Source organism: Lontra canadensis, unplaced genomic scaffold (genome assembly GCF_010015895.1).
Source record: "Lontra canadensis isolate GAN:19392208 unplaced genomic scaffold, GSC_riverotter_1.0 scaffold121, whole genome shotgun sequence".
Classification (NCBI taxonomy): Eukaryota; Metazoa; Chordata; class Mammalia; order Carnivora; family Mustelidae; genus Lontra; species Lontra canadensis.
In genome coordinates, this window is record NW_022631115.1 from 4,445,492 (window position 1) to 4,470,148 (window position 24,657).

Genomic DNA, 24,657 nt, shown 5'->3' on the forward strand with positions numbered 1-24,657 from the left:
TTTCATTCTTTAAAATGATTTAAAACCAACAGCAGCAAATCACACCCATAAATTTAAAATGCACCATTCTTTTCTTGGTTATTCTCCTCTTTCTTCTTATCTTCATCACTATGCTGTTAAAAGTTGTTTGCGCATGAGTCATGATGTTTCTTCAAAAATTCAAAGCAAGTCTTTATGATTCAATATATGTACCACATTGTCAATTTGATGCAAAATATGTAGTAATCATATGTAAAAACACAAAGGTTTGCTTAACTAGAATTTACTTCGCTTTTTTCCCCCTTGAAAATTTGCCAACAAACACATTTGATTTATTAAAGACAATTCACTGCAACAAACATTTAAGTGCTTTCTAAGAATTAGACCTTATGTCTAGGCACCAGAAATATAAAAATGAATAAACTAACATCTATGCCCATAAATTTAAAATATCTACCACATAAGAAGGCATGTAGTGAAAAATTATGAATAGAAGATAATTTTAAGTCTTGCTTGTAATCCACTGTAAATATTGTACTAATATTTGTCACAGTTTCAATTTTTTTGAAATGGCCAAAATTCCCATGGTTAGAACCTCAACATTAAGAAAAGCATGGCTGGTATAGAAACTTCTTTGGTGGTATGATTACCTTGCTCATCATCTACTGGTACTCAAAGATTATAAATTAAAAGCCAAAGTCATTAGCCATCCAGTTGTTTGCAATCTTTTCCTCTTACATTCATAGGTAAAACCTTTATTCCAACAAATATGATCTACCCTCTTTCCAGAATTCAATCATAATTGATTTCCATCCTGTGCCTTTACTCATTCTTTCTCCAGTTGGAATGTTTTCCCTCCTCTTTGAATTAAATCACTCATTAAAAATTTATTTTGATAGTTATTTCTAGGTAGTGTAATTACTTTACTCTCCTCCTGAGAAGACTAAAGCATCTCCAAACATCAACAAATGGTTGATTTCAAATTTTATTAAATTATGTTTAAAGAAAGGGGTCTTTATGAAGTTGGTTCTTTACTATGAGTTGAGATTTTTATTTCTTTATATGTGATCAGTTTTGATAAACATTCCATAGTTATTTGAAACCATAGCATAACTTAGATTTTTATGTGTGGATATATGTGTTACATACAAAACCAGCCTTCCTGCGTTGTTCTTGTTAATTTTTGTTCTTATTCTTTCTAAGAGAAGAGTACTGTCATTTCTCCCTATAACTGACTTTCTGCCAATTAATCCTGGTAATTCTCTTAATTTTGTTTTATTTTTAAACAGCTTTTTTGTTAAGTATAGAGAGATTTGTGAATCTTATCTCCAGGTGAATTGTTGCTGATCACTTATGATTTAATGATATGCAATTATACTTTTTTTTCAAATTTAGTTAGGTTGATATTAATCTGGATATAGCACCTTTATTTTGTTTGGACAACTATGCTATTATATGTTTACCCATCTGGCTTTCACCTCCCCATATCATGTTTTAAATAAACATATTTAGCACACAGCTGAATTTTTTAATTCAATCTATAATGTCTTTCAAAAGGCTATTTAAATTTGTACATTCATCATTTTTATTAAGTATTTAAGCTTATTTCTGATGAGATATTTTGTTCATTTTCTGTCCTTTCCCTTTCCTTTACCTCAATTCTATCTCTCCTTTCCTTTTGTTCATTGGTCCAATTTTCCTTCATCATACTTTCCCTTCTCTTGATATGAAAATTGTATTCTCTTCCTTATCTTAGTATTTTGCCATAATTTTTAACAGGCCTTCTTAATGTCTCAAAATCCAGTCAATATCATTGTACAGTTCAAAAATGAGACATGGGAAATTATTTATTTATGTCCTCTCTCCTTACAGTATTTTTATTAGTGTCATCTAACATTTTACTTCTCCTTTCCTTTTAAAAATACTTTGTATTCACCTTTGGTTCTTGCATATCTTCCTTATTTATAATACTTTTAGCAAATATCCCTAAGTAAGGCTCAACTCTTTGAAAGTGTCTTTATTGTACTTCTCAGATAATTTAGCTGAATCTAAAACTGAAGGAAACTAGATTCTTTCTCTTTAACAAGCTAAATATATGCCATTACCTTCTGTGTGTAAAGTCAACTGTCAGTGTAATTGCTGTGCACTTGAGAGTAATCTGCAAATTATCTTGGAATGAAAGATTTTATCTCATTCAATGTTCTGATCATAATTCACCAGATACAGATTTCTTTTTTAAGTCCTAGTTGGGAATCGGTACAATTCTTAATCTGAAATTTCATGATTTTTTTTCATTTCTGGAAAAGTTCTCATTGTTACTTCTCTAAACATTGACTCCAGCTCATTATTTCTAACTTCTGTTTCTGGAATTCCTAGTGGAAATGTCCTAGACCTTTGGATTAGTTTCCATTTTTTTACCCTGACAGATAATTTACTCCAACAGACATACCCTCTAATTCTCTAATTCCACATTTGCTTATGTCTAATCAGTTCTTAACCCACTGTTCTATGGACCCTAAAGTCAGGATAGAGGTTATCTTCAGGGGAGGAAAGCAGGAGAATGTTAAGGAAGGAACACCTAGGTAGCTTCTAATGAATTGGTAGTATTTTTTTTTTCTTAGCCTAGTTTATGTTAAACAGATGTTTGTTTCAAATTATCTGCTGTACCATACATTACATTTCACGTACTTTCAGCATATATATTATCTTTTTATTAAAAAATCCTTGATGACAAATAATCAGCAAGATTTGTTAATGTTAAACATTTTTTGGTATAAATTCTTCCCTTTCATTTCTATTTTTTCTATATGAAATGGCTAATATTATAACAGAAATTTCTACCTAAGGTTCACCTTTCATTCATTTTATTCCTTCTTTTTCAATGTCTTTGTTTCTTTTAAAATGCATCTTAGCTTCTTTAGTCATCATATTTAAAACTCTTATGTCATACATCAACAATATGATTTTTTTTATTTGTCCCTTTCTGAATACTAGTCAGTACCTTTGTAAACTTAAACACATAATGACTGAATTTAAACTGTAAGAGGGCAGAGCAAGCAGTTTGAAGGCATTACAAGCAGCAATTTCTATTTCTCAAGTACCCTTGAATAATCTCCAGATGGAAATAAATTGAAGTTTTCTATCAACTGAAGTCTTTCTCCTGGACCAGATTCCAGATTTAATAGCATTGATAATTGCCTTCTTTCCTAGCTATTTTTAACCTATACTTATTAGATTTTTGCTTGAATTAACAACACATTTTACAAACATGCCTGGTTTTTTTTTTTACTACAATTACAAATACAAATTATATACAAAAAAGGCATAAAATATATCAGAATATTTATAAATAAAAGCATAAAAATTTAGAGTTGATTACACACGTGATAGAAAACAATCAATGAAATTTTGTGGAGGCATGGAAAAGACACATGCAAACCATGCTAGTTACCAATAATACAATTAATGATAATACAATTGTCCAAGTACTATCATTGAATTGTATTAAGTATATGATTCATTCTATGTATCTATTTCACATTATTTTCCCACTCTAAAATTTTAACTTTTTATAAGTTTTTATTACTATTCAACTTTATATTCAGTCTTTTGGACTCATAGAAACCATGTTTTATCAAATAGTGCAATAAGAATAAAATAAGTGACTAGTATTTTAAATAGTCTTAAAATATTTTTTTATTCCCAATTCACTTACATAATGTTCTACTGATTTACTATGTGAAATTTGCAACATCAAATGTAAAATACCAGTTTGAAACTAAAATAATTAAGGTGAGGTTATGTCTAATTATGTTCAGATTTTAAAACAGTAGTTATTATTCCAATATCTCCTTCTAGAAATAATACAGAATTCCTTTACTCAATTTCACAATCATTGATATCTGGAAATATAGAATTTTAAGTAGTCTTCCAGATACTTTGGATAAGTCAAAAGATGACAGTTAAAAGACATTTTTATGAAATATCAAGAAACACTGATAATTTGGGAAAATTCATCTCTAGATAAATTAGTTGAAGCAAGATAAATGGATTAATAAAATTGCAAAATATAATATAACACATGTCCATGCTCAGTATTTACTTGTTATGTATCCAAATAATCTTCGGTTTAGGGTTTCCTTCAGCCCGGCAAGTAAAGTAGACAGTATTCCCTGATGTTACCTCCACGTCTTGGGGCTCAAAAGTAATTCTAGGACTCTCTGTAACAGAAGAATTATTGGTATGCTTTTAAAGACACAAAATTACAGTACTCTAAAATATTATTGACAAAGGACTACAGATAATTTTAATTTCCTTCTACATTAAAGTTTTACAAATTATACTGCATCTACCCAGTAACATACCAGTTTTGATGTTAGACATATATTTAACAAAACTTTCGAAGTTTGAAAGATTGACTGCATAAAGGAATTTCCAATGAGGTAAATTAAATAAATTTCCCTATGCTTTTATTTCTAGTAGTCCAATACAGCCATATTTATGGAAGGAGTTTGAGTTTATGGGTCAATATTTCAAGCTTAGTACTTCAATTGAGCTTGCAATTTTTCAGGCATTTCTCTAGACATTTAGCTTCTAACTACCCACTTTATACACTTTGTAAGAATTTGTATGTCTAGACCTCAAACCTGGTTGAACAACATTACTTATTAATATAAATTAGTGTTTCCATTCCATCATTCCATGATGAAACATGGAAACATTTAAATAATTTTAATAAGCGGAGTGATTGATATTTAATGAACCAGACAGTATTATTGAATTTAAATTATAGAGAACAATTTTAAAAAGGGAACTTTGCCTTTCTATAACAAATTTAACATAATTTTTTAAACCTATCTAAATGATAAAACTCTTTCTTTGTAAGTGGACCATTTGAGACTTCCAATCATTAATAAATAACCAGATCTGACATGTCTGGAGAATGTTACATTCATCTCTATTAATCTTAACCACTTCAACAAAAGTCCATATAACCAATATCTCAGCCTTACCCTTTTTAGAAAAATGGTATGATTCATTTACATATATTTATTTTAAAAAAGAATTCAACATTACAGTGTGTCAGGCATAGTGCTAAGTAGGTGATGAAACAATGATCAAAACAAATTCTCTGTACTCATGAGCTTATAGTTTTGTTGCAGCAACTGAAAGTAAAACAGACACAAACATGTATGATAATATGTTGCTATAAGTGCTAAGAAAAATAAATGGTGATTTGATAGATTATGAAAAGGGACCTGACTCAGAGTGTGTGGGGTCGGGAGAAGGTGAGTAGAGAGCGAAATTAAATAAAGTTTTTCCAAGTAACTAATCTTTAAGAGGGCTCTTAAGAGAGGCAAGAAGAGCCTGGGTGGCTCAGTGGATTAAAGCCTCTGTCTTCAGCTCTGGTCATGATCCCAGGGTCCTGGGATCAAGCCCTGCATTGGGCTGTCTGCTCAGCAGGAAGGCTGCTTCCCCCTTTCTCTGCCTCTCTGCCTACTTGTGATTTCTGACTGTCAAATAAATAAAATCTTTGAAAAAAAAATTTTTAAACAAAAGAAAAAAATCTTAAGAACTTCTAGGAACTGAAAGAACATCATGATGACTAAACATCACTGACAGATTCGGAGGCAGAATGAATCAAGGTTACAGAGTAGCCAAGGGCCACAACATATAGGAAGTGTGGTCTTGTTAAGGATCTGGTGTTTCATTTGAAGGTATGGGAAGCTATAAAAGAGCACAAAAGAATTATATCATCAGATCTGTGTTTTAAAAGATCTCCCCAAATGTAATAGATTGGAGAGGTAAGAAAATGAAAGCTGGGACAACAGTTAAGATGTTCTAAATTCCCAGCAAACTTGACTAGGACATAATCTCTGAATTGATAGTAAAGATGGATGTTATGGACAAATTTGAGATTTATTTGTAAATAAAGAGAAGTCACTTTTCATCTCAGTCTGGATGGAATTAAACTATACTGGCTTCCAGTGAATGGGGCATTAGAAAGCAATTTCTGCTATAAGCTATCATCCTAGTCAATTTTCAAGGAGCCCAATTATCGCACATATGCATGCATATGTATGTATCTTCATTTATTCATATTTAAAGCTATATATAAAAATAGATTAGATAGATACACAGGTAGATATTATTTATTTATATTAAGAGCTTAAAGGGAGAACTGAATAAATTCTCTTTTTTTTTTTTGAAGAGTTGGTTCATTTATTTGACACAGAGAGAGAGAGCACAAGGTGAAGGAACAGCAGGCAGAGAGGGAGAAGCAGACTCCCTGCTGAGGAGGGAGCAGGACACAGGGCTCAATCTCAGGACCCTGGAATCATGACCTCAGCTGTGCAGATGCCTAACCAACTGAGCCACCCAAGCACACTGAGAACCAAATAATTTCTAAGAAGCTATACTTGAATCTTTAATTAAAGCCTGATAGAATTATTAAAGTGGTCAGAATAAGAACTATGCTTACCAAATCCAGAGTTTGCTTTACTATTATGAATATTAATAATCATTTGATCTAAAGTTGAAAAAATCTCAATTATTGATTATTAACACTTAAGTAATACTGGTTTAAGGGAAAACTTTAATGCTGGTCAGAGTGTCCTGTAACCTTGTTGAAAAATAATTTTCTTTAATATTTCTCCTTTGAAATTTGAAAGTTGGATTCAATGATACTCAAGGACCATCTCAGCTCTGTTTATGGATGATAAAAACTTCATTTTTCAAGGCCATTGACCATACTTTTAACTAAATCCCTTGATAACATTTTCTGATATTATGTTCTTCCAAATGCAACATCATATAGAAAACCTTTATAGAAAGGGGGCAAACAAAAGACATTTCCATTTTACACACAGAGAGAAAATTGCATACCACAGTTGAACTCCTCTACTGTTAACGAAGCGATGGAGCGTCCCTGGAGCCTTCTGGGATATTCACATGTAGCAGCAGCCTGAGTCTGGCCATTTCGGGCATAGCCTTGCATAAGTTCCCCCAGCCACATTAAATCACAGTCACAAACTAGAGCATTGGAATCCAGACGCCTAGGCATGCAGGTAAGAAATACAACTGTTGAAATTTGAGTAACTATTAAATCAGATGTCACAACAAGTGTGCTAAATAAAAGACAACTGTCTTTTGATAGTATTCAGTCAAGAATCACAACACCCAAATTACACACTTGGACCTATTCACTGCTCAGCGGGCAGTTTCAAAGGGAAAGAAAGCATAAGGTAAATTCAAATTCAAATCTTTCTATTTGAAAATAGAGTAATATATCACTTGTACTTACATAATCCCTTTCACTTAAAGATCCAAAAGCACTTTTTAGAAAGCATTTCATTAATTTTTTCGGTACTCTTGGAAGGAATGTGGTTGTCATGAGTTAGAAATGATATGGTTCAGATGGGATACCCATATCAGGTGTAACACACAGCTCCTGGGGCGATAGGGCACATGTGATTTACTCAGGTTTCTCGGACTCCCAGGTGTTACCTGTGAAGTGATATTCTCCCAGTAGTTGAGAGACTTCAGTGTGGAAGATAGAATTTATTGGGGGTACGTGTAGTTTATTTACTAGCCCTCAGTTACTTTCCTTTATTCTGATATTCATGTGTAAATTACAGCCTGGATAGTCATGAGTTTGAGGATTTGGAATAACTAGGTACAAGTGTTCGTCATCTCAGACTGAACAAGATCTCATGAACCCTGGAAGAGTTTGCTCAAATCATCTGTATGTCAGCCTACCATGACCATAAGTGATCAGTGTACCATCTATGAAAAGAGACACTTCATCAACATAACAAACTAACAACATTATCTTATATTTAGCTTAAAACATTTGAAATATATATAGCACATGCATATAAGATGCATACTGGCACATCACTGTGGAAGTGTCTCCCTCTGCTTCTTTATGAGTATTTATCTCTCTGTGGGTGTTCCAGCAATGCAGTGAATGCAGTTTCATTAAACGTAAGAAGTTAGAACAACAACAAAAAAAGATGCTACTAAAATTAAACAAGAAAGTATAATAGAAAGGGATTAGAAAAACAAACAGGAGATTTAGCATTTCAAGACTTCCTGAGAGCCTTAGAAGTCAAGAATGATACTGAGATAGAAATGTATATAGAAAAGAAACATTTAATGGGAATTATAATTGCAAATATACAAAGACAGTGACTCTAACCACAAGTGATAAATTCAACAAAAGAGAAGGAGGCAAGTAAAAAAATATATATATATATTCCTACTGCTACCAAAATAAAGCATCCTATGACCTGATTACAAAATGCCTTGGCATTTTTCAGTTTCCAGATATGACTTAAAAACAAGAATGTTAAAACAACAATGAGATAACAATACATGTTTGTTAGAATGGCCAAATCCAGGACATTGATGACACTAAATGCTGGTGAGGGTGTGGAACAACAGAGCTCTCATTCACTGCTGCTGGGGCTAAAAAATGGTATGGCCACTTTGAAAGACAATCTGGCAATTTCTTATAAAACGAAATGTACTTTAACCATGCCATCCAGCAATCATGCTCTTTTGTATTTATCCAAAGGAAGTGTAAACAATGTCCCCTCAAAAACTACACATGGATGTTTAAAGCAGCTTTATTTGTAATTGCCAAAATTTGGAAGCCAACAAATGTCCTTCAGTAGTGAATGGATAAAGAAACTGGTTCATCTAGACAATGGAATATTATTCAACACTAAAAAGGAATTAGCTAGTAAGCCATGAAAAGACATGGGAGAATCTTAAATGCCTATGACTAAATAAAAGAAGTTAATCTGAAAAGGCTGCATAGTGTATGATTCCAACGGTATGATATTCGAGAAAAGACAAAACTATGGAGATGGTAAAACGTCTAGTGCCAGAGGTTAGGGGGAGGAGAGGATGAATAGGTGGGACACAGAGGACTTTAAAGGCAGTGAAAATATTCCGTGTGACATTATAGTGATGATATATGTTCTTATACATTCATTTAAACTCATACCAAGTACAATAACAAGAGTGAACCCTAAGATAAATTATGGACTTTGAGTGATTGTGGGATATAAATTTTAACAAATGTAACACTCCAGTGGAAGGTGATGGAGGGGGAGGCTATGTAGGAAGAAAGGGTATGTGGGAAGTCTCAGTACTTTCTGCAAACCTAAAACTGTTCTAAAAGATAAAGTCTTTTATAACAACAAAACAAGAATCAATGCGCTAATCCAAATGGCTGTGGTACAACCAGTTCTGAGAAGTGAGGAAATTTTGACAGAAAAGGAGAATCCTCAAGCATATGTGGGTCTGAGCACAAAGAGCACAGCCTGAGGAGAAAAGACGGTAAGGCAGCATCTACTGTGAGAATTGCAATGAAAGTAGAGAAAATACACTTGACAAAATGGACTGGGGCTAGGTGAATGGTCCTCCTGATTAATTATGATCCTTAAAACACAATGATTCTAAGCATTATTTCCAGGCACCAATTAAACACAAATTTATTTCCCCCAGTGTTCTGATACCTCCTTAATCTTAACATTTCCTCGCCCATTGACCTGGACCTGGACACATCACACCAGAAAGACACCAGCAACAGCATGACCTCCAAGACAGCTGAGAGATATACTTTTGAGATTTTTCCACTCCGTGCCCTCCAAATAGCTCTGGGAAGCAGGACAGGCAACTTTCACCTGATAACTGGGACTTACTGAGGGAAAAAACAACAATCCCAAATCCATCAATAAAGCAGAAGTCTACCCAGAGAAAGGGGTGAAGAGACAGATCAGGGTAAAGGCGAGTGATTCACACAGGCAGAGAGAAAAGTGAGGCAGTTGGAGGCTCAAACAGGATTGGGAGGTTTACTCCAATTCTTTTACTGTAGGAAGAAATGAACTCAATCAGTAACCATACCTGCAACAAGGGAAAACTTCTGAGGCCTGGCCAGAGGAGTTAGACTTTCTTTGGAACTTCTCACATCTCTTTTTAAATAAAAGTTAAAGGAAAAGAAGTCTTGAGAGTCTTTAGATTTGACCAGCAAGGAAATTACTGAGAACCAAGGAGAACTTCTATCTTCAATATTCCTTTTGAATGTCACTTCTGAGAGAATACATGAAAGCGTAGTCGACTATCTGCATCCTCTATCACTCTGCAGTTAACAAAACCATTTTCTACCTTACACGCTAGAATTGCAATGATCTTTCAGGGCCAAAGGAGACAAAGGCAAATCATTGCTTAGGATTTATTTATTTGGGGGAAAATCATAAGGTTTCTATCTCTGTGCACTTGCTTTCACTTACAGTCTCTTTAATGAATCCAGATGAGAAAAGCTCCCAGCTGGGATTTTAGATAATTTGTTGTTATGCAAAAACCTGAAAAACAAAAGATAACTTTGAATCACCACACGGCTTTGGGAGAACTTTTTTTTTTTTCTTTAATGAATTGTGGATCCAAATACATTTTTTAAAGTATTTCAGTGAGAAAGGGCAAATACAAAACAGAGTGTCATTTATGCAAGCACGTTTTTAAAGATTTACATGTATGTATTTTCTGACCCATGGTTCTTTTGAATTTCTGGTTTTATTTAGTTAGAGATTACAAATGCTAAGGAGAAAAATCACAGAAATAAGTCTTTAAACACATAGGAAATCAAGGTAGAGAATGTATTCATCAAAAAGAATGGCACAATGATGTATGACTGCAGCAGCCTGCAAGAGAGCCATGATTAACTGGATCCTGTGGATGGCAACCCTTTGTCTACTTTCACTTAGAGGCCACCAGCAGTCTTGCTAAATGACAGTTCCATTTGGTGCTGCTGTGGTTCCTGGCTCAGCCAACCATTTGCCTGTTCCCTTTCAAATTCATGCCCACGTCCGTGCTCCAGGCAGATCACATAGAAGCACATCCCCAGGTTCTGTTGCCAATGGCACTCTGAGGCCCAGGGCCACAGTATTTTTATCCTTCCTTCCCCCTGGTCGGTTCTGCACTAGTGTGGGTTCCCTGAACCCTGCCCTGGCCATACCACTTCTTCCCACTGTGAGGAGAGAAACTGTGGCTAGGAAATCACCAGCTAGGCTTCATCTACCCACTAGCACCGCTGAAAACATATTCAACAAAGAGCACATGTTTGAAGAGAGGACAAAACAGTAGTCTGCAAAACAGAGGAAAGCTCCATGCCATTGATTTCTAGGGACTGTGGGAAATGAGCACAAATAATCAAATGATGTGTAGAAAATGTTAACAGCTACAACCAGCCTCACTCTGAGTCCTAGTCCATGGCCAGTGCCCCATCTCAAAATTAAATAAGATTATCTGACCATGTTTTCCTAGCAATGTATGGTTTTTGTTTAATTTTAACTATTTTTTCAATTAGGGATTAAGGTAACGGGCTGTCCTCAGGAGTCAAAATATTTTTATGAATTTGGAATTTGATGCACTTCCGAGTGGATATAATTTTTTTCCTGGTCCTTACTATTTTAGTTCTTTATACCCATTTTCTCCTGCCCCACCCAATTCACAAAACTCAGGAGCAATGACTAGAGAAAAAACAGTAAACAGTTAGTTAGGTTAAGATGGGCGTACAGACAGAAGTCACACAGTAATTCTCATTCCCCAAAAGCCCTAACCCATATCCATATCTCAGGAGATATTGGAATAGAATTTAATAATGGAGAAGTAGCTTGTAGTACATTGCAGCTGAACCTTGGGGAAAGCCACATAATTTGGACAACTATTCACGTGTTTTTTTGTAGGACTATAAACTTATTTCACTATTTAAAACTAGTAGAGCACAGTGTGATAACAATTAAAATGATGTTGATCATTCTCTTAAAATATTTCTTTTAAAAATTTTATTTATTTATTTGACAAAGAGAGAGAGCATACAAACAGGGGGAGTAGCAGGCAGAGGGAGAGGGAGAAGCAAGCTCCTTGCTAAGCAGGGATATGGGGCTCCATCCCAGGACCCTGAGAGCATGACCTTAGTCAAAGGCAGCTGCTTAATCAACTGATCCACGCAGGTGCCTCTCTCTTATCATATTTAAAAGGCTGGAAATTGCATCAATAATCAGAGATTGAAAGATGTTATCTATTCTCCAAGCCAAGTAGACCAGAATTGTTTAACAGGCAAAACAAGTCAAGAAAAAAAAAAAAAACATAATATTTTTTCATCATCACAGATTTTGAAACAAAGTATGTAATGTTGAAAAATTATTATCAAAAATTTTCTTTCATTTGATATAGTGACAAAATGTCCAAATTAATGTTATTTCAACATTAGTTTCTGTCATACATATTATTAGGGTTCCCAAATCAGATATTATTGCTACTTGTTATATCTGTAACTTTGTTTTCAAGTAGATTAATATCTCTAAACCTCAGTTCCTTTGTCTATAAAATGAGCTTATTATTATAATAATTATTATTATTCATCTCCTAGATTACTATATCAGTGACAGCACCAAAATAGTAGTCGTATTTCAGTGGTACTGTTCAGCAGGGGTGCAAAACTACATGTCTATGCTTTCTTTTTCCTCTTTCTTCTTTCCAACTTCTGTGAAGTTAATCTTCAAAATGTTTCTGCTAGTTGTTGAGTTGTGCTTGTAGAAATATCACTTTGTTTGTTTTGCCCCCAATAAGACCTAAAAAGCATCTCTTCCTGTATTGGAAAGTTCATATAATAATTATTTGCTGCTAATGTTTTTTTACCAAAGATATTTGGTTAAAAAGAAAATTAACAGTATCCATTGCACTGAAATTGATGCAAAGTCTGATCTCTTTCTTGTGACAGAAATATACACATTATCAAACAAACCAAGCCATGAATGGGTTTTTTCAACATTAATGTTCTGAGGAGAGAAAAGTATATCTTCTGCCTAAAATTTAGGTTTGCATCTCAAGATATCACCACTGGAAATCCAAGAGACTTCTAAGATGTAGAGAAAACCATATTCAGATCCTATACTTCGAGAAAGCTGTTGAAAGAGCCTTTGCTGTAGTGAGGTACATGCACGATAAAAAAGATATCTCTGGGCTGGTTGACTCGATGCCAGTCCCTGCTGCTCCATAAAGCATCCCGTGTGATGTTGTTTCAAACTGGTATTCTTTCCAAACCAATAAAACGAAATGTATTCTAGTCACCATGAATGTTCTTTATGGCTACAGAATACCAGGGTTTCCTTCCCTTGGTATATTTTTCCCATTTTTTAAAGAGAGATTCATTAAAGCTTCTAAAAGAAAAACCATGCAATATACAAACTATAGTTTGCCGAGGTCAGTGTGCATGTGAAATAAATACAGGGATCCAGCCTTATGAAGAATGTCTACAGTCTCACCATTTTGCAATTGACAAGTGGCACTGGGGAGAAATAGCACAGTTATCAGGTTCTTCAATACCAACCACAAATTATTACACAAAAAGTCATATTTTTGTATACTTTGACAAGCATTACTGCAATTTTCTGCCTGTGCATCAAGCTCTAAATTACCAGCTTGAATATTTCAACCTATGTGCCTTCACCAAAGTGTAAAGATTCTTCTGCTTGGTGACATAATAATAATTAGTTTATGACTATTTAAGAGTAAGGCTTATTGCTAGGAAAATTTTAAGTTTGGTAAAGGACCAGGATTTTCAAATTAACTCTTCTCTTTATAGGAAAGATGAAGATGCATGTCTTCACTTGCCTGTATTGGCATCATGCACCCAGGGAAAAGAACATTCCACACAAGTGGTAGAGGTTGGTATTTATGAATGCAACACATGGGGACTTTTATCAAATCCTGTAAGTAAAGAACTATCCTAAATATTGTTACTACCACTGCTGAATGCACATTACTTGAGGATGTGTGGTTACAAAGTCATGTGGTTATATATATATATATATATATATATATATATATGGCATGCTGAATCTGTATAGATTGAGAATTACCTTAACAAAATAATTTAATTTTAATATTTAAAATATTATCTCAACAAACACACTTCAAGGTTATAGGGAGAAGAATTCTAACTCAAAAGAGTGAATGAGACATGCAAATTTGCCTCATTCTCTTTCAGAAGTCAATGGAAATAATAGCTCAGATGGTCAATACAATAAATAAACCCATAACAATCAAAAGGACAGGATGCATAAGGTTACAATCAAAAGGACAGGATGCATAAGGTTATCAACAGATAAGAGATTTCAGTGAACTCTGGAAAATACAAAATGCACGGAAGAAGGTTGGAAAATGAAACAGAAAAAGCAGAATCCCAGGGAATATATGAAGCAGGAACAATCTGATTGTTTGGGACCCAGGACACCAAACAGAGTAGAGGGACAGGATGGTAAATGAGGTTCACCGAACATGTGGATGGAGAAATGTAATTAATTTGTAGCTGTGGCCAAATGCTAAGAGGAAGAAAATTTATATATATATATATTTCTCATTATTAAATATATTATTTATCATCAAGTATTATATTATTCTCACTAAATATATACACACATATATATTTCTTATTATTTTTATAGGTTTTTCTCTAAAGAAATTTTAAAAATTGACAAAAGTAACTAATTTTGTGTGGAGCAGCAACTGAAGAGGAAGCCTTTCCTTTCACATTCTAGTATTTTAGATGGAGAAATCTGCCATTTTCCTACCCAACTGTCTAAACTAAAATTCTCTTTGGATAAATTCCCTCCAAAATGGGAAATTTTGGAAGAAAACAGACCTGCCTACAAGGAAACAGGAGAAACTTAGACCCCCTAACCCAATATTTTCAAGTATAAATATCAAGGATCGCAAGGCACTGCAGCTTAATCAGGACCATGGCAAAGAAAGACCAAGACAAAACAAAGAAAAACCAACTCAGAAGAAGCAGGGGAATTCAAAGAACTAAAAAAAAGAAATATAACAAAAATACATTGTGATTAATATACTCAGAGATCTTTCAAAAATATGTATATAGTTTTTATTTACATAAGAGGGAGAAAACTAAAAGTTAAACCTTTTTTCCTTGCTCAGTTCCCTACTCCTTCAAGACCATTCACGGATCCCAAGATAACAGCTCCCTCTGAAAGGTAGGAGATGCCATCACTGCCATCAGGCCTATGGGGGCTTCAAGATCTCCTTTGGGGAACAGGAATCACCCCTTCCCAGTATTCAATGGAGGAAAGCAGTGCTTATTTTTATCAGCAAATCTTTCCCCAACATTAAAGTCGGTGGCTTAGGTTTTTTTGAGGTTATTGTCATCGTGATGCTAAATCTTGAATTTACTGAGGTGGATCCCACTGCTGAAGCCTGATGGAGCAGGAAATGGGTAAAGTTCTCTCCTCCACGACATGCTTTCAGCAAAGCAAGAACACAAACCTAAACAATGAAATTTTATGCAGTACAGTTCCTATACTTCTATATGTAAATAACTTTGGAATAATGGCATGGAAAAATGGTCGATTAGCTCTTTTTTATCTTTTAATTTTACTGGTCTATTTCATGTATCAGAATGAAAGGGCATCCTTTTCAAAACCTACAGACTCCTAATTACAATTTCTTTTCAGATATATTTTAATTCAAACTGATTCCTGATTAAGTTTAGCTACGTCATTCTGCATTTTTTTCTGTTCATAAAAAAAAATCCATATCTTGTGCTAAAATCACAATTAATTTGTTAATATAGGGTATTAGAGGAAATGAAGGGCTAGAGTATTTTCATCTGATAAAAGACAATACAAAAGGAGGCTGTCCAAGTATTCTTTTGGTTTGTCATTGTCTTTAATAAAGTTTTATTAAATATAACATTCATCTAGAAAAGTACACACATTATGCTATAAGTATGATGACTTTCCTGAAAGTGAATACAGCTGGGAAAACAGAAAAAGACAAAACTGCCAGGACTCCAGAAGCTCCTTCCTGCTGTTCCTCAACATCTCCTTCTCTCCAAAGGTAACCACTATTTAACTTCTAGCTATTACACATGTTCCTGCTATTTCTGAATTCAAAAAAAAAAAAAAAAAAAAGTAAAACTATGTAATTTTCAATGTTTGGATTTTTTTTGCTCAAAATGTTTGAGATTCATATGTGTTATACATATATGAATATACAGCAACTTATTTGTCTTTTGTTGTTGAATGCTTGAGTACCTCTAGGGTGGAGTTGTTATAAGTGATGCTGCCATTAATACTCCAGAACACACTTCTGACACATATGCACACATGTGCACATCTGTTGTGTCCATAACTAGAAATGGAACTGATGGATAGGTCATAGGGGATGTGTATTGTAAATTGTGGTAGATTCTGCCATAAGTTTGCAGAATGGTTTTTTACCACCTTCATGAAGTGTTCATTGCTTTTGCCCTGTTTTTAACTGGGTTATTCGTCTTTTCTCCATTGATTTCAAACTATAGAATGGTGTACAGTAACTCTATCTTATAGTACAAAGGTGCAGACTTTGCTTCTTAGGCTTACAACAAAATGTCCTGATCTCCTGGGAAGTCAATACATTGTATAAACTGAAAAAGTAAAGCAGAAGCAAAGGAGACTAAAAGGCCAACACTTACAGTCGCTCTAATTTCAGAAGGTCTCCAAAGGTCTCCGGCTGTAGCGTTTCTATTTGGTTGAAATGAATATACCTGGAAGGCACAAAACAAGTTGGTTATTTCTTGTGCTGGTGAGCAAAATAAAATGTTTGAGGAATTAACATAGCTTCCCTGAAATTCAGTCTGAAGTACTTCAAGTCCCCTCTGTTCTTTACAGTCCTGGGTCTAAAACCTGATGTTCCAACAGGGAACCAAAAGGAAGCACATCCAGAAGCACATCAATGTCACCTCTTCTCTTAGGCAGAACTCTTGAGTAGAAAGATGCTACATGGTTAGTGAAGTCATGCTTCCACTCAAAAATTTTTCTAAAGATTTTGCTTATTTATTTGAGAGAGAGAGAGAGAGAGCATGTGAGAGAAAGAGAAAGAGAAAGCACAAGCAGGGGCAGAGAAAGAGGGAAAAGCAGGCTCCCCACTGAGCAGGGAGTCCAACTCGGGGCTCGATCCCAGGACCCTGGGATCATGACTTGAGCCAAAGGCAGACGCTTAACCAACTGAGTCACCCAGGTGCCCCACTTATTAAAATTTTTAAAGTGAAGCTAAGATAATAAGACACATTACACGTGACCACATGCTTATTACATTTCAGGATAGAGGGAATGCTCCTGCTAGAGAAGATAAGAAATGACATATTTTATGTAATATGATGACTATTTAAAATGAATTATTTATGCCTAAGGATATATACAAAATAATGTATCTTGTTTTAATCCATTTAGAACTAGACCTTTTCAGTCCTTGGTAACCCCTTATGCAATTGACCCAGTGGAAATTTCCAAAGCTGCCATTTCAGAAAGGCTTCTCTTGAAGTAACAAGCAGTATAACTGAGGACAGAAAGTTTTCCTTTCTCTCAGAAATTCTGTGATGAAATGGAGAAACATTCCTCGAAAGCAGAGGGCTGAGCAAAGGAAATCTTAGATCCACTGCTAAGGCTATATAGTTCTCTACAAAAATTTAAATATCCACCTTGCACCTGACTTCTAAAATAGCTTTATCAAAATCATTGAAATGAAACCAACAGCCTCATCCAGCAGTCTATAGTGAACTGTCTGCAGAAAGCACCTCAAACACAAAATTTGCCATGAGAAAGAACAGACCCAGTCTCATGCTAAATTATGTCCAAACAAAGGAACACAATAAATTGCACTGATTTAGTCAACAGAAAGTTACTTGACTTGAAGTGAGGACACAAGAAGAGAAGCTTTATATTTTATATGTTTGCATTAATTATTTATTTAACCACAATTAGAATTACTTTTGAAAAAAAAATAAAAACATTTTAAAGAAAAGAAACACATCTATTTCACTCATAGGCTCCTTTCTTATTAAATCATTATTACAGGATGAGCACTTTAGACACCAATGCAAAAGCATAATAATTACAATAAAATGAATAGGATGTAATTGAAATGGAAGGATAATTTCTGAGTGTGTTAGGATAGATCCTGGAGGCAGTGCTGTACCTTCCCACTCCCTGAAATTTCACAATCTGGCTGATGGTCACAACATTTCTTCCAAGGATTCCACTCATTATATAAGCAACAACAATGACACTGTGTAAGACATAATTGACTTAATGTTTGCATAAAACAACTTTGTCTTTGTTCTTTATATTACACACATATACTCACACATACTACATACTACCCTCTAAAAATCATTACTTCTGTAATTGGTCTAGCACACAATGGAGGAGGTAGAGCCTGGAAGAGTTCAAGAAAGAAGGGATGGGAATGGGATGTTCAGGGTAAGACCAAGTGTGGGAGGAAGGAAGGGAGAGAGAGGAGCTTCAGTAACCACATTGAAGAAAGTTTTGGAAAGAGGCCATTTACAGGATTTTTCTTTCCAAGTTAAATGCATCGCATTGTTGGGATTTCATGCTTACTAACATAGAGAACAAATGGACACTTCATGATGACTATGAATAAATGCTGATTAGGGATTCAATTTTAGCATGAACTAAATAATAATAACAGCAACAACACAAAACACTATTATTCCACATACATTACATGCATTTAGTCATTTTCTATTAACATATAATGTATTATTTGCTTCATCAGTTTACACAATTCACATCACTCGTTACACCCTCCATCCTCATAACATTTTTAAACCTCACAACTATGTTGTGAGATGAGTTCTACGAAAAGCTACATCATTCAAAAGGGAAAAATGTGGTATAGAGAGGTTACGATACTTGCTCAGTTTTGCACAACTTGGAATTGCTGAGATCACGATTCAGTTTAGGCAGATGCTTACTTTTTTTTTTTTCTTTTCTTTTTTTTTTTTTTTATCAACTAAGCCTGCAGTCTGGTGGCAAAGAGAGCAGCTGCACACAGATCAGCAGACAGGCAGAGCACACATGGATGACTAAGTGAGACCTGATCCAACAACATCAAAAGCAAAGGCTTTCTCAGGTAGGGAAATGTCTGCTCCACATGGAGAACTCAAGAGCTAACCAGTAATAAATCCAAGCTATGCATTGAACGAAACCAAGGCTTACAGACATCACTGGAGGCTACTTCTCAGCATGCCTGGCATCCAATCCTACTACATTAATACCTTCCTCTACTGGAAGGTGTAGAGTCCCTAACTGAAGGAAAGTATCGCATTCCAGTTCCTGGAACAACCTAGGAAGCCACAGGAAAAGAGGTCACAAGTTAAGGTCTGTCTGTCATTTAGCCACTGAATGTCAATTTTCAGATTTTAAAAGTGAGTACTCTAGTTTATGAATGAACTAAGCCCTTGTTTTCCCTCCTTCCTACTTTTTAAACTTCTTGTGAACAATTTTTTTATTAGAATTTTTACCACATAAAAACTGGAGTTTCGGAGAAACACTTCCCATTGGCATCATTAGTCAAACAAGCATCCTGCAGAGCTTGCACCGGTATCCAGGTAACTAAAAAGAAGGTATGAGCAGAGCTTCTGTTGAGAGGGCTTCTAATCACTGAGTCAACTAAAATCAGGGCCAGAAGACAATCTAAGGGTTAAAATGACATACAACACTTTGTTCAATATCATAGCTACTGTGATGTTAAGGACTAATCTACAATTATATTTTTATCAATAGATTTTATGATTATACTCCACAATCACTAAAATTTTTTAAAAATACTAATTTTTTACATTTAAATATCCTCTTTACAATTTATGCTTAGTAATTCATAGGAAATGCATAGTCTTTTTCCAACATGCACATACTGAGAACCTACTAATCACAGCCCTGCTTATTCTCCATTTGAGGAATGCTCCCAAGAATAAATCTCCCAAATTCTAGACTCATCCAAGGTGAAACTTCCACCTCAAATACTTTCTTTTGAACTTCAATCTAATATATACTCCATGGTAGGATAAGCAACCAGCATTTACACTGCACAGTTGCAATTTTATACTAATTTGAGTGGTTGTTTGATCCATGTTTGTCCTCCCTAACTAGACTCTAAGTTCCATGAAGACAGAAACCCTACTGGGTTTAAGCTCATTTCCAACATCCCCAGTTTCCTAGCACAGGCATAATGGATAGATATTTATATGCAGTTGATCACTAAAAGAACAAATGACTAGCCAGTACCTTTACACAGGCATTGACTTTGCAAAGAAAAAGCTAAAACATTGTGCTTTTAGAACATTCCATGGTATATAAAACAAAACATGGGTTTATGAACCATAATGAAAACTTTATTAATATTGGCTCAACATCCTAAAGGGCACTGCATTTTCTTGAGGAAGAATCTCAACAAATTTTTACATTAACCCTTACTTTTGTAACTTCTGTAATAATGTATGTTTTATTGCATTTCCCAAAACCTTATTAGGTGTTAACAAACCTGAAGGACATCTAGCAAATTCCTGGGGCTTTCTGAATTAATCTCATTCCAAAGAGATGTTTCACAATTACAGTTTTTTATGAGCACGGATAACATATTTGACAGCTTTACCTGAGTAAATATTGACTCACACAGCCAGCCCCAGGTATTAGCCTACCCAAATGAGGACAAAAATCTTCCCAAGTTTTACAAAACATGCAGAGCAAGAACACATGGCCAGAGAATGACAACAAAAATAATAGAGAAAGAATGGTTCTCAGGGAGAGAAGTTGCTGGTATTGATTTAGCTTTTAGCTTGAACTCACTGAGCCACATGAAAACAAATCCACTGTGCAGTACCATCACCTTGGCAACCCCACTCTAATGTAAGAGCAGAGATGGAAAGAACACTATATTTATCTGTATCTAACTGCACAATCAAAAAAGAATATAAGCTCAATGCACCCAACCCTTTTGTAAAAAGTAGCTACTTTTTTCCTCAAAAGCCTTGAGTTCAGAAAGAAAAAAGGAACACTGCCAGTAGAGAGAACTTACATGTGTGTGTGAGTCTGTGTGTGTCTGTGAATATAATTTTCCATGTGCCCATGTAAAACATAAGCTAAAGAAATATGAATTGGGAGCATGCAGCTGAGGAGATGTTTAAAATGAGCTCTCAACAATCCTGCACTTAAAACAGAACTCAGAGAAGGCACACTGAGGTGACAGCTGACTTGGAGATCTACAGTGCCCTGCCGCCATATTCACCAAAGAATTTTTACCTGCTGGATGCACCATTATGACTCTAACTTTCCATACGAATCAGATGGGATTAAAATATGCATCTTCTAGCTTCATTGCACAATATCAAGTACGAATGATCTGATAGAACAATAAATTATTCATACAGTTTAGGAGTTAATTAAGCATTTGAATGGAGATCTTTATTTCAGAGCATAGTAAATTATTTTAACTGATTTTAAAGGAAAAAATGACTGAATTACCATAATCCATTAGGTTCAAGAGAAAAGCTTTCTAGTATTTTATTTGCATGCTATGCTCAAGTAAATAGTGTAGTCTATCAAAATCTATTACACAAAAGATTACATTTATTCTTAAACAGTTGAAATTTATATTGTACAAGCTTGTTACATCAAAAAGTTATATCAATCCTAAATTAGAATACTTACGGAAAAAATCATGTTTCCAAATAGTATAGGTATAGTCCAATTCCAGTCTTTATCTCTTTTCACCCGAACTAATAGCTTTAAATGGCCCTTCTAAATCAAGCCCTTTCTTTTCTTTTTTTTTTTAAAGATTTTTTTTTTTTTTTTGACAGACAGATCACAACTAGGCAGAGAGGCAGGCAGAGAGAGACAGGAGGAGGAGGCAGGTTCCCTGCTGAGCAGAGAGCCCGATGTGGGACTCGATCCCAGGACCCTGAGATCATTACCTGAGCCGAAGGCAGAGGCTTTAACCACTGAGCCACCCAGGCGCCCCAAGCCCTTTCTTTCCAATCTACCATATTGAATTATCTGATAGCTCTTACAGAAAAAGAGTGCAGATGAAACTACTCTTTTATTAGGATCCCTAATATCTCCCCACTGTCTTCTGCTAGCATTCAAGGTTTCCCAACATCTAGTGTCAACTTGTGAATCCCCTCCTCTCTCACATGAGTTTAATCATACTCTAACCAAATTTTGATTTTCCTATCTCTGAATCTCCCTTTTTTAACATTAGTGTCTGTGTTTAAAATGTTTTCTCATCCATTTAGAGGCAATTCAAATGGTACTTTCTCTACGAAGGACTTAATGACTGTTCAGGTCAAAAGTAACTTTACTCCTCTGTGATCCTTTAGCATATTAAAACATTAATAGGCTTTATTGAGTTCCTTTGTAGTGTAAGCCAAGATCCTTGACCTTCTCAGAGATTTGAGTCTGGTTAGAGGTAAAAGATAAGAAATCAATGACTGCAGTCTAATAGGCTGTGTATTATGATAATGTATGCACGGAATGCCATGAAAGTGTGAAGAATCTAAACCAGATTTAAAGGTAGAGAAATGTTGTGCAGAAAATAGGATTCTTTAACTAATTTTTATGGACAAGTTGTACTTACCTAGATACAAAAGAAGAAAGGCAGTTTAGGAAGTGGAAAGACAAGTATATGTGAAGCACAGGAGTAGTATAAAAGCATATGTTTTTTTCCAGAGCAGTAGTTGGACAGAGTCATCTGTGCCTGTAGAAGTCCAGAGGTCAGCAAGGAAGTTTAAACTTGATCCTGAAAGTGATCAGGACATACTACAAGATTTAAAGAAATTGAATTCCTTAATGAATTATTTTTATTTAGAAATGTTGTTCTGGTAACGATTGGACAAAAGATTGGAATTTAGCTAGGAAAAAAAATATGAGCTAGATCAGTGGTTTCTAACTTAGGGTGCTTTTGCCCATACTGGGGGATATTTGGCAATCTGTGAATATATTTTTGTTTGTCACAGCTGGGGGTGGTGTTGCTATAGGCATCCAGTTGGAAGAGGCCAGGATTATTGCTCCACAACCAATAACACAAGACAGCCCCCACAACATTACCTGGCCTGGTTTGACTTTTAAGCAAGGAAGAATAGTGGTGACTTTGGGTGCTGTAGGGAGTACAGACCAAAGGACTGAAGAGTGGAAGAGCTACGCTGGAGCTCAGGAAAAACAAAATGGTGGGAAACAATTAAAAGGGTACCAGAGAAGAGGAAAGAACTAAATGAAGCAAGTTAAGGAAGACCCTGCAGAGGAGAGAAAGGATTGGATGGTACCAATGCACAACTGAAAGACTCACTTCAAGCAGGAGGTGAAAAAGTGACCCAGTGAAGCAGGCTGGGACAAATTTATGAAAATCTCTTGGTATCTAGGAGAGATAGTGAGATGGCTCTTAACCTTTGCCCTCAATTTTCCTCCTTAAGGTAAAAGGCAAAGGTAACTCTGAAATGTCAGAGAAATGTATGAAATAAAGACAGAGGAGCACATTTTGAATTGCCACTACAGCAAGCAAGATAAGTTCAGCACATTTTTTATTGTCACTGCCAGAACTGTTGTTGAAATTTGACTTTTTAACATTTGAGCCTCATAGTGACTGCCTCCTCCTCAATATACTTTCCACACTGGTTTCTCTTCTGCTAAAGGGCTGCTCCTTTTAAATTTCTTCGCTGTTTTCTTCTTCTTTACCTAACCTCCTGTGAGGGATGCCCAAAACTAGGTCCCCAGGCTTCCCCCCTTTTTATCCACACTCAGTGCCATCCAGTCTTATGACTATGAATACTTTCTGTAGTCCAGTGACAACCAGCTGCACAGCCAGGCCAGACTACTCACTCACATTCCTGCTTCCAAGCCTGCTACCTACCTCATAGGCTCCCTTGGCTATCCAATAGATTTCTGGAATTTATGTGCAAATCTGTAGTTCTGATTAGCCTTCCATAACCCATCCCATCCACAGGCTCCTTCATCTCAACTGATGGCCCTTCCTTCTACTTGCTTAGGCCAAAATACTTGATAGCATCATTGACTTCTTTCTTTCTGTAAATCCTACATCCAAGTGGTGACTTTCAATAGACCTAGAATGTGCATCCATGTAAAACCTATACTGCTACAAAGTCCAGCATAGACATCATTGCCTCTGGCCTGGTGTATACCAAGGACCTCCTGACATCTCCCTGCCTATCCCTTCCTGGCTTCAGTCTTTTGTCAACAGAGAAGTCAGAAGAAGGCAGAATGTGCAGAAGTCACAGTAATTATTTTAAAACTGTCAGATCAATCCTACAACCTCTTTCTTCAAACCCCTGCAGTGCTCACTCAGAACAAAAAGCAAATCACTCACAATACAAAGCAAATCCACTATTTTGATCTGCAACATCCTGTGCTAACTGAGCGTATCTCTTTGCTCTGGCCACATCAGCATCCAAGCTAATCCTCTAACATTCCAGGCATACTCCTAGCTTACGGTGTTTGTAAAATTTCCCCTTTGCCTACTCTGTGCTTTCCCCAGGTGTACACAAGCCTATGTCCCTCCAGTTCAAGACTTGACTCAAATGCCCCTCCTCAATGAGGCTTCCTGTTTTAAATTACAGCCAAGTTTCCACTTCCCTGGGACAGCTAAGGCCCCTTCCTTCCCTGTTTTTACTCATATACATCAATATATTTTTAAATCTTTGCCATAGACTTACATAATTCTATACGGTATATTATTTATTATTTTTATTGTTTGTCTCTCCTGATAGATTGTCCTCCCTGATAGATTTGTACTTGGTTTAGG

The 24,657-nt window shown here is 35.4% G+C and overlaps 1 protein-coding gene across 1 annotated transcript in view; it reads right to left on the reverse strand.

The window, feature by feature from the left end:
• The window catches only part of PXDNL (peroxidasin like), a 454,842-nt gene that overhangs the window by 141,505 nt on the left and 288,680 nt on the right, over positions 1 to 24,657 (reverse strand). Inside the window, exons 5-8 of the mRNA XM_032841176.1 lie at positions 16,520 to 16,591; positions 10,281 to 10,352; positions 6,865 to 7,034; positions 4,082 to 4,199 (exon numbers count right to left, since the gene is read on the reverse strand). Of these exons, the coding sequence (XP_032697067.1) occupies positions 4,082 to 4,199; positions 6,865 to 7,034; positions 10,281 to 10,352; positions 16,520 to 16,591 (432 nt within the window). The remainder of the gene's footprint in view (positions 1 to 4,081; positions 4,200 to 6,864; positions 7,035 to 10,280; positions 10,353 to 16,519; positions 16,592 to 24,657) is intronic.